General features: G+C 39.7%; 1 protein-coding gene across 1 annotated transcript in view; it reads left to right on the forward strand.

Moving 5' to 3' along the window:
• Window positions 1–13961, forward strand: part of GIGYF2 (GRB10 interacting GYF protein 2) — a gene marked incomplete at its 3' end in the record, with an annotated part of 181145 nt that overhangs the window by 68609 nt on the left and 98575 nt on the right. Inside the window, 3 exon segments of the mRNA XM_027769362.1 lie at window positions 4983–5094; window positions 10219–10330; window positions 11451–11491. Of these exon segments, the coding sequence (XP_027625163.1) occupies window positions 4983–5094; window positions 10219–10330; window positions 11451–11491 (265 nt within the window).

Consider the following 13961-nt stretch of genomic DNA (forward strand, 5'->3'; position numbering starts at 1 on the left):
TGTTCCTTACACTCACGGACAGGTGTCTGACTGTTACCTGTTCCTTACACTCACGGACAGGTGTCTGACTGTTACTTGTTCCTTACACTCACGGACAGGTGTCTGACTGTTACTTGTTCCTTACACTCACCGACAGGTGTCTGACTGTTAAATGTTCCTTACACTCACGGACAGGTGTCTGACTGTTACCTGTTCCTTACACTCACGGACAGGTGTCTGACTGTTACTTGTTCCTTACACTCACGGACAGGTGTCTGACTGTTACTTGTTCCTTACACTCACCGACAGGTGTCTGACTGTTACTTGTTCCTTACACTCACCGACAGGTGTCTGACTGTTAAATGTTCCTTACACTCACGGACAGGTGTCTGGCTGTTACCTGTTCCTTACACTCACGGACAGGTGTCTGACTGTTACTTGTTCCTTACACTCACCGACAGGTGTCTGACTGTTACTTGTTCCTTACACTCACCGACAGGTGTCTGACTTACCTGTTCCTTACACTCACCGACAGGTGTCTGACTGTTAAATGTTCCTTACACTCACGGACAGGTGTCTGACTGTTACCTGTTCCTTACACTCACGGACAGGTGTCTGACTGTTACTTGTTCCTTACACTCACGGACAGGTGTCTGACTGTTAAATGTTCCTTACACTCACGGACAGGTGTCTGACTGTTACTTGTTCCTTACACTCACCGACAGGTGTCTGACTGTTACCTGTCGTCGTTTGGTAATGGGGTGGTTAGCTACATAGGCTCCTGGCATAAATAATTCAGTTAGCTCTAACCTCTGTTTTTTCAATATTAGGATATATTAATCTAAATTTGGGGACGTCATAGGCTTGATTAATGATGATAATGCCCAGAAGTATTATTTAACACTTACCTGTTATTCTGTGTTAAAGGTAAGTTAACGTATATATGTTAGCCAGTTGTCTTTTTGTTCTTTGCTATATGGCACATGTGTTTGCCTGAGAGAGACAGAGACAGACAGAGAGGGGGAAAGTGAGAAATCACTCCCCAGGGAGGATAGCTGTGCTGCATTCCCTTCTCCGTTCTCCTCTTGGGATTTTGGGATCCAGCTGCCTTCATCTCCGTGCCACCTGCTGGCCCAGCCAGTTGTCTTTTACTAACATACTTCATTAAAATACAGTTTGGGGCCAGCCAGTGCACGGTGGTTAATGCAGCTGGAATCCATGTGGACAGCTATGTGATTTAATTCCCAGACCTGGTGGCGTGAGGAACGTACCGAGCTCATTTAGGAGTGTGCCGGCGATCCCAAGATAATAGGAGAAGGGATAGTGGCATGGCCATTTTCCCCCATGGGGGTGATTTCTCACTTTCCTTTTCTCTCTGTTTCTCTCTAGTAAGTACACATACCCATTAGCAAAACTTAAAAAAAAAAAAAATACAGTTTCAAGTAAATTTTGAGTTGGTGTCTTACTCTAGTTTTTTATTTTTTAAATTTTTTTATATTTTTTACCGTAGGGGCTCATGTGTTCACTGGAGACAAAGACAGGAGAAGAGAGAAATCACCCCCGGGGGGAATTGCCATGCCGCAATCCCTTCTTCTCTGTTCTCCTTTTGCGATTTTGGGCAAGCACACACACACACACCCAACATGATTTTCAAGCTGCCAGGTCTGGGACTCAAACTACAGTAGGCTACATGGGATTTCAGTGCCTTAATCACCACTCCACCTGCTGGCCCCTCTTCCTCTAGTTTTTAGTTCTCCATTAAATGTTAAATCTTTAGTTTTGATGTTACTTATTTATATGATTATATACCTATAAAATTCAGTGAAACCAACTTTATTTACATTAATAAGGTTTCTTAAATTTACCTAGATAGGTTGTCCAAACAAGGAGAAAATGACTCCGGTATTAAATAAAGAAATGAAATATAAAAAGTCGTTTTTTTAAATTAAAAAATTCAAAAAAAAAATTCTGCTACAGGGTGCATGTACTCTCCAAAGAGAGAGAAAGAGAGAGAGAGAAAGTGTGAAGGTACCGTGGGGCATGCTCATGTCGCAATCCCCCAGCCCCTTCTTCTCTTTCTCCCTCCTGCCAGTATTTTAGTCATGGGTACATGTGTACTCAGTGTCATTTTCAAGTTACCAGGGTCTTGACCACATGGTTGCCCATGTGGGACCCAGCCATTTTAACCACCATCCCATGGGCTTTCTCTGCAACCTCACCTAGGGAATGGTTATTCCTTCCTCCTTTCTGGAGAAAAGACACGCACATGTGCCTGGCATATTTCTCAAACCACAGAGCCTAGGATTGAACTGCTCAGATCCAGCCACCTTTACCACTGTACCACACGCTGGCGCAAGTTTTGACCAATTATATATTGACATTTTTTTTTTTAAGATTTGTTTTATTTAACTATTTTAATTTGACCAGAGAGGGACTGAGAGAGAGAGAGAGAGAGAGAGCGAGCGAGAGCATGAGCCACCAGGTCTGGACTCAAACCATGGTTGGCCATGTGGGAGTCCAGCTCCCTTAACTACCATGTCACTTGCTGACCTCTACATTGATTTATTTAACAGAGAATGTAGAAGCCATATTTTAGTTGGTTTTGAATCACAGTAGTAAATCATTTTGGACTAAAATGTTAGTTGAATTTGAGAATTCGTTTTTACTTTATTTTTTTATTTTTTTACTTTTTAGGTTTTTGCCATAGGGTGTGTATGCTTGCTAGAGAGAGACAGTAAGAGGGAAAGTGAGAAACTCTCCCTCCCTGCCCCCATGGGGATGGCCATACAGCATTCCCTTCTCCATTCTTCTCCTGGGATTTTGGGCACACATGCCTGGTGTGATTGTCAAACTGTTGGGTTCAGAGCTCAAACCATAGTCGGCCATGTCAGAGTCCAGTGCTTTAACTGCTGTGCCATCTGTTGGCTCCTTGTTTTCACCTAGTTTTTTTTTTTTTTTTTTTTCTTAATCAGAGAGTGAGGACATTCAGGCTTGTGTATAGGAGAAAGAGGGCCAGAGAGAGAGAGGTATTTTTTGAGAAGGTGCTACAGTTATGATTCTCTGCCCCAGCCTCCCAGTTAGCTAGGATTCTAGGCATGTGCTCCTGCACTGGCCTTTGTTAGGTTGGACCAGGATCCGGACCTTGGCCTCCTGTGTGGCCCCAGTCTTGTGCAGTGGCACCTTACAACTTGTGGCAGCAGGGCCCTTGGCTATGGGATGCCTAGTGTGCATTATTTTTTTTGGTGTACCACATATCTGCACTTTTGTAAAAATGCTTGTTGGGTTCCAGGTCTACAAAAGGCACTTAAGTCAGGATATACTTGTTTCCAGTTTTTTTTTTTTTTTTTTTTCTTTTTTTGGAGAGGTTTTTGCTATAGGGTGCGTGCGCTCGCCAGACAGAGAGAGACAGAGAGACAGAAAGCAAGAAATCATCCCCCAGGGGGGATGGCCATGCCGCAATCCCTTCTTCTCCATTCTCTTCTCAGGATCTTGGGCACGAATGCACATGCGCCCAGCGTGAGTTTAAGCCACTGGGTCCGGGACTCTAATCACGGTTGACTACGTGGGAGTCCAGCGACATAGCCATTAGCTAACTGCTGGTCCCCAACATGTCTCCAGTTTTAAAACTCTATTGGGGCTGGCCCTCTGGCCTAGTGGTTAAAGGAGCCAGATCCCACATGACTGAGGTGGTTTGAGGCCTGGCCCAATGGCTTGAAAAACAGAGGCTTGAAAAACAGGAAGGGCTCATGCAAATGCGTATCCAAAGATCTCAGCAGGATAGAGAGATGGAGAAGGGATTGCAGCACAACCATGCCCTATTGGGGAGTGCTTCTCCCCCTCTGTGTCTTTCGATCTCTCTATGGTGAGCACGTATAGCCTCTGGCAAAGAACAATAACAAAAAAATCCTAATTAAAAGAATTCGCTTTTAAATGCTCAAATAGAAGTGTATGTGTGCATGTGAATGTGTGCATGTGTGTGCGAGTGTTCATGTGTGTATACATATGCAAGAAGGCATGTGCACTCACCAGAGAGAATGGACCATGCATGCAGCATCGTCATGTCACAATCCCTTCTTCCACTTTCCTTCCATTTGGGATTTTGGACATATGCACGCACGCACGCACTCAGCATGTTGCTTAAGCTGCTGGGTCTGGGACTTGAACTGTGCAGTTAGCCATGTGAGAATTGGCTCCCTTAACCACCAGGCCAAGGGGCAGCCTAGATTTTTATATTTTATGGATCATTTCCCAAGGTTTTCATAATTTTTGCTTTACTTTTCCTCCACCCAATTATTCCTTTATCTAGACTTGTCAACTAGATATACTTTTGGCCCTCAGACCTCCCGCCTTCCTGTGTGGATGCCCACACTGCTCTTGCACAGCACTTGGCCTGGGCGCAAGCGCAATGACGAGTGATTGGGATCTGTTCTCGAGCAGCCCTCTCGTTTCCCATTAAGTGATTATTCAGGTGGTTGCTCTTTTGTATTGTGTGGCCCCTCTTATTCTGTTTAATACTACTTGGAGTTGCTAATTCATATTGGTGAACAGAATGAGGCAAGATAATAATTTTCCTCTTTATCATGACCTTTTCTTCATCAGACTTTTTTTTCCCCCATTTTTCACTAGTTAAAGGCATAACGGGCCCTTTCAAACTAGATCTCTTTTATAAAGTTTTCTATCTTTATTCCAATGTATTTTTATCTTAATGGTTCCTGGATGCATATAGCATTTAATTTGCATGTTTAATATTTCCTTACCAAACCTTGAGTAAGGCATTGGTTGTGAGTTTTATCAGTCTGAAATGTTAATTTGAAATTGTCAGGTAAAACCAGGTTTTGGATTATCTTTGTACATCGTATAGTTATGGTTTCCCATTGTCAGTCATAAGTAGGTGCCGTTTTATAGATGTAGCGGGAGGTGGAAAGAAGCAACATGTAGTTTTATCTGTTTTATCCATTTTTCTTTCTTTTTCTGTTTTTCTTCTTTTTCTTTTTTTTTGGCAGAGAAACTTTTCCATGTCTGTAAATAGTGCCGCTGTCCTGCGATTGACAGGACGAGGAGGAGGAGGAACAGTGGTGGGGGCTCCTAGAGGTCGAAGTTCTTCAAGAGGGAGAGGTGAGCTTTCATGTGAACAAGTAATAATGGAGTAGGATAGGGAAATTATTTTAAAATATTTTAATGCTGAGTTTTAAAAAAATGCCTTTTGACATTAACTGCATTCTAAATGTCCTGAAGATTTATTTTCTGAACCATTTCTCGAGGTATCTGCTCCACAACCCCTGATTTGGAGCAGAATTCTAGCTGTAGGGATTTGTGTGTGGAAGTCGAGACAGTCCCTGTTAACTCTGGCAGATTGTTACACATGTTTGTTGTCCCCAGGGAGCCTCTACTTGGTCAGCCAGAGCTTCCTGGAGTGTCTTGAGTGCTGGAGCAACAGGAAGTGCCTGCAGGCCTCTGAGACACAATGTTTCTGTCCATGGACCATGTGCCAAGAGTGTCCCCAGCCAGACCAGGGCTTTAGCAAAAACTGTCTCATGAGTGCTAGGACCTTTAGGGGATAGAACAACCAACGACTGGCATCACTTATTTATTTAACCTGTAGTTTTATAGGCTTATGTCTTTTCTTAGGAAAAAAATTCTTATTTTGGTATTACTTGTTTCTTTTTTACCTGCTCCCTATTTTGGGTTCAGTGGTTTTCTGCTGTATGAAGGCATTCTTGATATTTGTAATGTAAGTATTTGATTGAGCATTTAAATCTGAATTGGTTAGAGCAGAGTGGTTGTCTAAGCATACCTCATAATTTGCTCTAAGAGCTGCTTTAGAGATGGGGGAATTGGGTGTCTGCAGTGACACCACGGAGATTGGCATGGTCATGAGCTTGGAGTATCTGAATTTTTAAAAAAAAAATTTTTTTTTTTTTACCATAAGGTGGCAGAGGGAGAGACAGAAACAGGGAGAAGAAAAGTGAGAAATACCCCCATGGCCATGCCACAGTCCCTTCTCCTCCTGGGATTTTGGGCATGCACACACATATGCTGGTGTGATTTTTAAGCTGCTGAGTCCGAGATTTGACCTGCAGATGGCTATATAGGAGTTCATCCCCTTAACCACAACACCAAATGCTGGCGCCTAAATTCCTCTTTCTTAAGATTGTGCTTTATGAATAGAGGATACATAATATTCATAGAGAATGTATTTAATTGCGCATTCCTGGAAGGTGGTTTCTTCCAGTAGTCCATTCAGAATGTGGGGATGCAGATTTTGTGAATAATGAAAGAAGCTAACTACAGCTCTTCACTTGTGTCAGGTACACTAGAGCCTAAGTGGTTTCTTTTTTCTTCTGAATGTATTTGTCCATCTCTAAAACAGTGGATTTTAAATGAGGAGTTAGACTCACTTGTAAAACTTAGAGGAACTTCTTCAACAACAGAATTTCGAGTGGTAAGATGTAGGCATGCTTGTGCTTCAAAATTTCCAGATAGTTCAGGTGTGCACACCCAGTTTGGTTCCACTGGCTCATAATTTGTCTAAGATCCTGCACTTTGGTGTGATAGTGTTTTCAAGATGACTCAGGCTATACTTGGACATTCCCTGTGTCTTCCTCCTGTGGACTGGCCACCAGGAGGGAAGGTACACTTGTTCTAGATCTTCTTAGTCAACAAGTGTGAACCACACTGATTATGCACTGTAAACAGGCCTTAAAAAAAGTACTAGTTGAGAAACAAGATGATGAATATATCCCTGCTTTCTGATTTCTTCAATGTGAAGAGTTATCACATAGAATAGAATTCTGACATTCAGAATTGAAATAGCTTATGTATGAAGATAGGTGCCGTGGAACACTCAGGAAGTAGGGACGCAGTGAACACACTAATGTGAAAGAATGGCATGAAACTGGTCAAGTGAATGAACTGGCATGGTGAGAAATAATAATGCCATTGTCATAACAACCTGTGGTTCTTTGTAATGATTTCCGAAGCCCATTTTATAACACAAGGTTGCAGTTACAATCTGTAGTTTTGTATTTTTTACTTACTAATTTTAACTTGTTGATTAAATAATTATTGTGGCTTTTCTTTGTCTGGGTAGAGTTAACATTAGATAACATTATAACATAACATTATCTTGCCTTTTTTCAACTTGAAAATCTTGATGTGGAACTTAACTAACTTTCACACTTCTAAATATCATGAAGTAGTAAAATTTACAAACGGATGGAAGGAACAATATAAAATTGTTATCTTTCTATTTTAGGATGGTTGGAATGTTTAAAAATAAAGTAAATCCACACAACCATCAACTGCTGTTGTCATCATTTAAAGGAAGTATATTTTAATTCCTGAAAATAATAGGGTGAAATCTTAGACAATAGGACAGCCCTTTAAATTTACCTTTATTAACATTCATCATGTTATATTTAACTCTTTATTCTTGTAAGGAAACTACATTTATAGATTATTGAAATTTTACAATCTGGAAGCTCTAGAATCTGATTGTTCTTATGTACCCCAACATAAAGCTTTAAGCTCAGAAATCATACTTGTTGCCAGTGCTAGATTTTTTAAAGGTTTGCTATAGGGTGCAAGCGCTTACAGGAGAGAGACAGACAGAAAAAGAGAGGGAAAATGAGAAAGCACCCTCCAGGAGGAATGACCATGCACAATCCCTTCTTCTCCATTCTTGTTTTAGGATTTGTGGCACGTATGCACACATACACATGCCTGACTGCAGGGTCCAGGATTTGAACTGCGCAGCCTGCTTTGCTGGACTCATCTGCCTTAACAACACACACCTGACTGGCCCAATCAGTGCTAGTTTTAGCTTGCAGAAAATATTTTGCATTGTTCTGCTTATTTTTCTGGTGACCTGAAGTTTTCTTTTTATATTCATATGTTTCTGGATTAAAACATCTTCAGGGTGTATACTAGCTTTCCTGGGAAGATTGTTCTCCAAAAAGAGTGGGGACTTTTCCCTCCACCCTGAAATTGCAGGAATACCATAGTGTTATTAACAGTTTATTTTATTAGTTTAGGATCTTAAATAGAATATATACATTTATGAAGGGGAAAGTTACTTAAACTGGTCTTAAACTTACAGTGAAATAGACACAACTGTGAGGTAACTTTAGCGTTATTACAGTTGAACATTGGTCCTCACTTCCATTTTACAGAGGGAGAAATAGGTACTAGGAGTAGTCAAGAGTCTATCCATTGTTTCTAAGCTTTCCTCATACAATTCTGAATATTATATGTGGGTGATACATTTTGGTATTTCATAATATAGTCTTATAAAAGTACAACTGTATACTGAGTCAGTTCTTATAATCAATAAATAGAAATACTACATGGATATTTAAAGTAATTTTTTTGAGAGGGTTTCTTTTTTTTTTTTTTTTTGGCTACAGGACACGTGCACTCGCCAGACAGAGAGACAGAAAGCGAGAAGTCACCCTCCCCATCCCCCTGGGGGGATGGGGGATGGCCATGCCGCAATCCCTTCTTCTCCATTCTCCTCTCAGGATCTTGGGCATGCATGCACACGCGCCCGGCGTGAGTTTTAAGCCACCGGGTCTGGGACTCGAACTGCAGTGGACCATGTGTAAGTCCAGCAACATAGCCATTACACCAGCTGCTGGTCCCAATATTTGAAGTAATTCTTTAACTTGATTGTATTTAGTTTTGTAATATGTTCATCCTTTTGTTCAAGATCCGTCATTGTTTTTTGGGTTGTTTTGCACTGTGGAGAAAGTTGTTGAACTAGGGATGTTGGTAAAGGTTTTTATCTAATTATAAATACGTTCTCAGGCCCTTTGTCCAATTTTCTCATCTGTGTATTGGATACAGATGTGCATATTAGTTGGGAAAAATGTACATTAAATATAGAATTGAACATGTGTACTGTCTTCTGCATCCAGACTCTGCAGTTGGATGCACAGTCTTCCTGACCAGTTTAAGTAACTTTCCCCTTCATAAATGTATATATTCTATTTAAGATCCTAAACTAATAAAATAAACTGTTAATAACACTATGGTATTCCTGCAATTTCAGGGTGGAGGGAAAAGTCCCCACTCTTTTTGGAGAACAATCTTCCCAGGAAAGCTAGTATACACCCTGAAGATGTTTTAATCCAGAAACATATGAATATAAAAAGAAAACTTCAGGTCACCAGAAAAATAAGCAGAACAATGCAAAATATTTTCTGCAAGCTAAAACTAGCACTGGTTGGGCCAGTCAGGTGGTGTGTTGTTAAGGCAGATGGGTCCAGCAAAGCAGGCTGCGCAGTTCAAGTCCTGGACCCTGCAGCCAGTATCATTTATATATGTGGGATAATTTTTACATACATTGTTCTGTAGTATGCTTTTGTCATTCAAGAGTGTAATGTAGATTTCTGTTAATGTCAGTACTTTATCTTCTGTGGCTTCATAGTAGAATTTATTGGATCAGAAAAGTCATGACCTATTTTTCTATGCAAAAATGTGTCATGACTTTCTGACAATCCAATATTTATTCAATCCTTTATTGATTAGGTGTTCCTAAAACATCTTCCTACATACTTGGCATATTTTTGCAGGTATTTCTGTTAGGCTAAATTCTGCATAGAATCGTTGAAATGTCGATCTAACAGAATTGACTCCAGTTAAGGCCAGTTTACACTTGAACCACCGGGGCCTCTGAATCCTATACTCATACATTCTTCCCAGCACCATGGCTCAAACTCAGTCCTGATACTTTTCTTACCTCAAGATTTGAGTAGATGATAAAGAGTGCCATTGTTGCTGTGGAATATTCTATAAGGAGTGACTTCTTGAAATTGATGGTTTTAGAGTTGACCCATTAAGTTATCCTTTCTTTAGGATTAGATAATTTAAACATTTGTGCTTTTCTTTTTTACTTTAGCTCCTCTCTTCACAAACACTCCAAATCAATATTTCTTCCATTTTCATTGAAAATAATCAAAAGTTTTAATTTACAGTAATACTTTATTAACTTATTAAAATTTTATTATAAACTTTTCATTAAGGGTCTTAATGTTGGCATGTTTCTTGTTCAAGACTGGGATGCTTATTAGGGTTTTAACTGTTCTTTCAACCTCCTAGGGATCCATCAGAGCTCGCTGCATGTTTAATTGTAGCAATCTGCTTTGTATAGAGACAGAACTTCACAGATTAATTCTAGGTGTTGAATATGTGTCAGATATTAACACCCGACTATTACTTTCCCCTTTTTCTTATTTTCAGGCAGAGGCAGAGGTGAATGTGGTTTCTACCAAAGAAGTTTTGATGAAGTAGAGGGTGTGTTTGGTCGAGGAGGTGGCAGGGAAATGCATAGATCGCAAAGCTGGGAGGAAAGGTAATTAAATAATCCAGACCTGGGCATAGAGAGTTCTTGATATAAGACTCAAAGTTGTTTTCGGCTTTCTGTAGAGAGGAAGCCTCTTTTTGTAGTTTCAGAGATTTGCTTTTTTGAAAAATGCTATTAATCTTTGAGTATGTTAGAAATTTTAAAACAATCCTTACTTAAAGGAAGACGCATATGTACCTTAATATGTTAATGCCGGTATAAATAGTTAATTTGATTTTTTTGTTTGATGAGCGTTCAATGAGAAGCATTGCCATTTTATTTTTTGTTGATACTAGTAAAAGGATCTCCATATTGTTTTTGTCTTTATATGAAGTCAGTCAAGATGAGCAAGGGTACTCTCACAAAGAAATATGTTTGAGGGTGTTCACTGTGATTTTTATAAAATAATGAAAAACAAGCCAAACATTAATACAAGGGGACTTTAAAAAGTTTGTGGAATGGGACCAGCAAATGGTGTCATGGTTACGTTGTTGGACTCGCACATGGCCGACCACAGTTTAAGTCCAGGACCTGGCGGCTTAAAACTCATGCTGGCGCATGTGTGTGCGTGCCCAAAACCCCAAGAGGAGGATGGAGGAGAAGGGATTGCAGCATGGCCATCCCCACTGGTGGTGATTTATCACTTTCTGTCTCTCTTTTGAGCACATGTGCCCTATAGCAAAATTCTCTCTTGAAAAAAAAAATGTTTGTGGAGAAATGGAATTAAAGTATTTGTTTATTTAGGTACAAAAATTTTCTGAAATCCACGTGTAATTTTTTTCATTATATGTGGTAACCCCTTCTACATGGACTGCTGTGTAACAAAGTTAAGGATAGTTTTGGAAATATTTAATGATGTGGAAAAACATTTAAAATCAGTATATAAAACTGCACAGTGTGTATCTAAAAAAATCATGGATCAGGAGCAAGTAGTTTTTTGGTAGGTGAAGTGGAAGATATTTCTGTTTTTATCTTTGTGTTTTACTATCTTTTCCAGATATTAGACAATACCCATATATTTGTTTTTAATTTGAAAAAGAAAAAATGCTTTTTAAAGTATGAAAGTGGATGTCATGGGTTGGAGATCTGCACCCTCAAGCTTGTTTGACACTTCTTGTTTCTTTTCTAGGGGTGACAGACGTTTTGAAAAACCGGGTCGAAAAGATGTAGGTAAGGTTCTTACTGTTTTGAAATATTTTCTGGACCTCCATGATAATAGTTCTTAACAAGGCTCACACATAAGGAAAAGTCTGTTATTAAAAATGGACTCAATTACCGGTACCTCTCCAGTAGATGGGGTTGTAACATTACTTGCATTTAGAGTCTCATGAGTGTTTGAGGTCTCTGCTGTGTGAAACCAGGGATGATGAGTAGAGCCATTAGGATTTACTTGACTTTGAAGTTTGTGTGGCATATATCCTTTAAGTCCATTTTGTGAGCTGAAGTTTTAAGTTAGGAACCAATCTAATAGCTTCTTTCCCAGGGTAGAGAGCACCTAACAGGTGAAGAAAATAGGGAAAACACTAGTCTTTGCTTTTGTAACAGAGAGCCAAGGCTAAAATTATGAATATTCTTTATTATTTATTCAGCTGGTCTTTCTGCTTTATAGTCTTCCTTTTTTTTTTCTTGTTTTGAGGTGAGAGCAATCAAATTATAGTTAAAAAATTATATAGTTAAAGAGTGTTCACTGAATAGGAACATAATAAGGGGGAGGATTTCTGTGTTTTAGGTGAATTAATCATAGTTTATATTAAAGAATCTATAATTTTTTTAAATTTTATTTTAATTTGATGGGGGAGAGAGAGACAAAGAGAGAAAGCAAGCTGCCAGAGCCGAGCCTCGAACTGCAGTCGGCCATGTGAGAGTTCAGCACCCTCAACCCCACGCCACCTGCCAGCTCTGAGAATCTATATGATTAAGATGGGTTTTCTAAATGATTAAAGGTACTGCCTTACAGACTACCAATAGGTAGTAATGTCTGAGAGAAAATAATGCCAGTTTGTAGTATGATTGGAGGTATGAAAATTAAAAGTTCTAAATTCCTGCAAGTACCAAAAAAGTTCTAAGAGCACTGTTATTTTTGACATATACCTACGTTAAATGTGTAAATGCCATTCTCAGACTGGTTTGCAGACTGTTTTAAAAACTAAGTAGTTATAACTACTCTCTACCGACTTTATATTTTTAGGTCAGCAGTGTGATGGTGTCCTCCCAGCCTCAGGCAGTATTTACCAGAACTAAAGTCCCCAGCTGATAAAGCCAGGTGATAGAGAGGCCCATTGTCTTTTATGTTGTCACAGAACAGCCTAGGCATGTGTTCACTTCTGGGGCCACACTTTGAAAGTTCCTCCCACTTGGGAGCAAGAGGCCCAGGGCATTTGAAGCCTTGTGATGAGGTCCGAATGAAGGAAATGGGACTGTTTAGAGAGAAGACACACTCTGGACAGGAGAGTGAGGAGGAGGGCCTATAGGGTCACTGTTTGCACGGGCTTGCTTTACCCATCATTGGAAAGCGGAATTAGACTTGATCTGCATGAGTCTAAAAGACAGAAAGAGGCCAACCAGTGGCAGATTCAGGGAGGCAGGTATTTGACACAGTCTTCAAAAGATTTAATCATTAGAGTTGTATGAAAATGACTTGGGTTGCATTGGAAAGTAGAGAGGTCCCTGAATTAGAATAGCTTGATTGTATCTATTTGACTCACAGTTCCACTTTGGTTTGGAGGCGAAGAGACTAAAGTTCTTTTTTGCCTTTATTTGTGGTTCTCAATTTTAACTATACTAGTTCAGTTAGGCCATCCTCTACTAAGAATAAAGGTTCTTTTCTTTTTTTTTTTTTTTTTTAATTTAATTTTTTAAGTTTTTTGCCATAGGGCACATGTGTTCACCGAAGAGAGCCAGAGAGAGAGAGAAAGTGAGAAATCACCATCCGCCCCGGGGGTGGGGGGGTGCAGGGAGGTGATAGCTATGCCATAATCCTTTCTCCATTCTTCTCCTGGACTTTTGAACATGTATGGGAGTCCAGTGCCTTAACCACCATGCCACCTGCTGGCCCCAAGGTTCTTTTTTTTTTTTTTTTTTTTGTTACCATAGCTTTATCTGTGAAAAGGCAAATTCTATAAAACTAAATTAACATGAAGACCCTGAGAGTATTAAGGAGGTTAAGAATATGCTAACTACCAACTTACTAAATTATCAGCAATTTCCACACATGTATTCTAACATACAGTAATGGTGTTTATTGACTATTTTCACTTTAGGTTAACTGTGCTAAGAATTCTGTGCTTTTTTTCTTTCACAAGCTTTTGTCAAATATAATGTAATTAAGAAATTGTGTACATCTTATACTCTCCAAGATTGGCAGCACTGAACTGTTTTGTTGGGACACAGTATTGTACCAATTAGTTTTGGGAAGTCCTTTGACACCAAATGAAGACTATTCAGGTACTGAAAGTTCCAGGATGATTTTTTCTCTTAAAAATTAGAAATAGTTTGTATCACATGCTTCTTATGTGAACATAAATGGATGGAGTGGCAGACATCTGGGTAAGAATCATGCACAGCCCCTGTGAGGCCCTATGGGGGTGTGGAGCAGGAAGAAGGCCTGTGATATTGGAATTATAATTCATATGCAGCAGGA

The sequence above is a fragment of the Tupaia chinensis genome, unplaced genomic scaffold, assembly GCF_000334495.1.
Source record: "Tupaia chinensis unplaced genomic scaffold, TupChi_1.0 Scaffold149383_1, whole genome shotgun sequence".
Classification (NCBI taxonomy): Eukaryota; Metazoa; Chordata; class Mammalia; order Scandentia; family Tupaiidae; genus Tupaia; species Tupaia belangeri.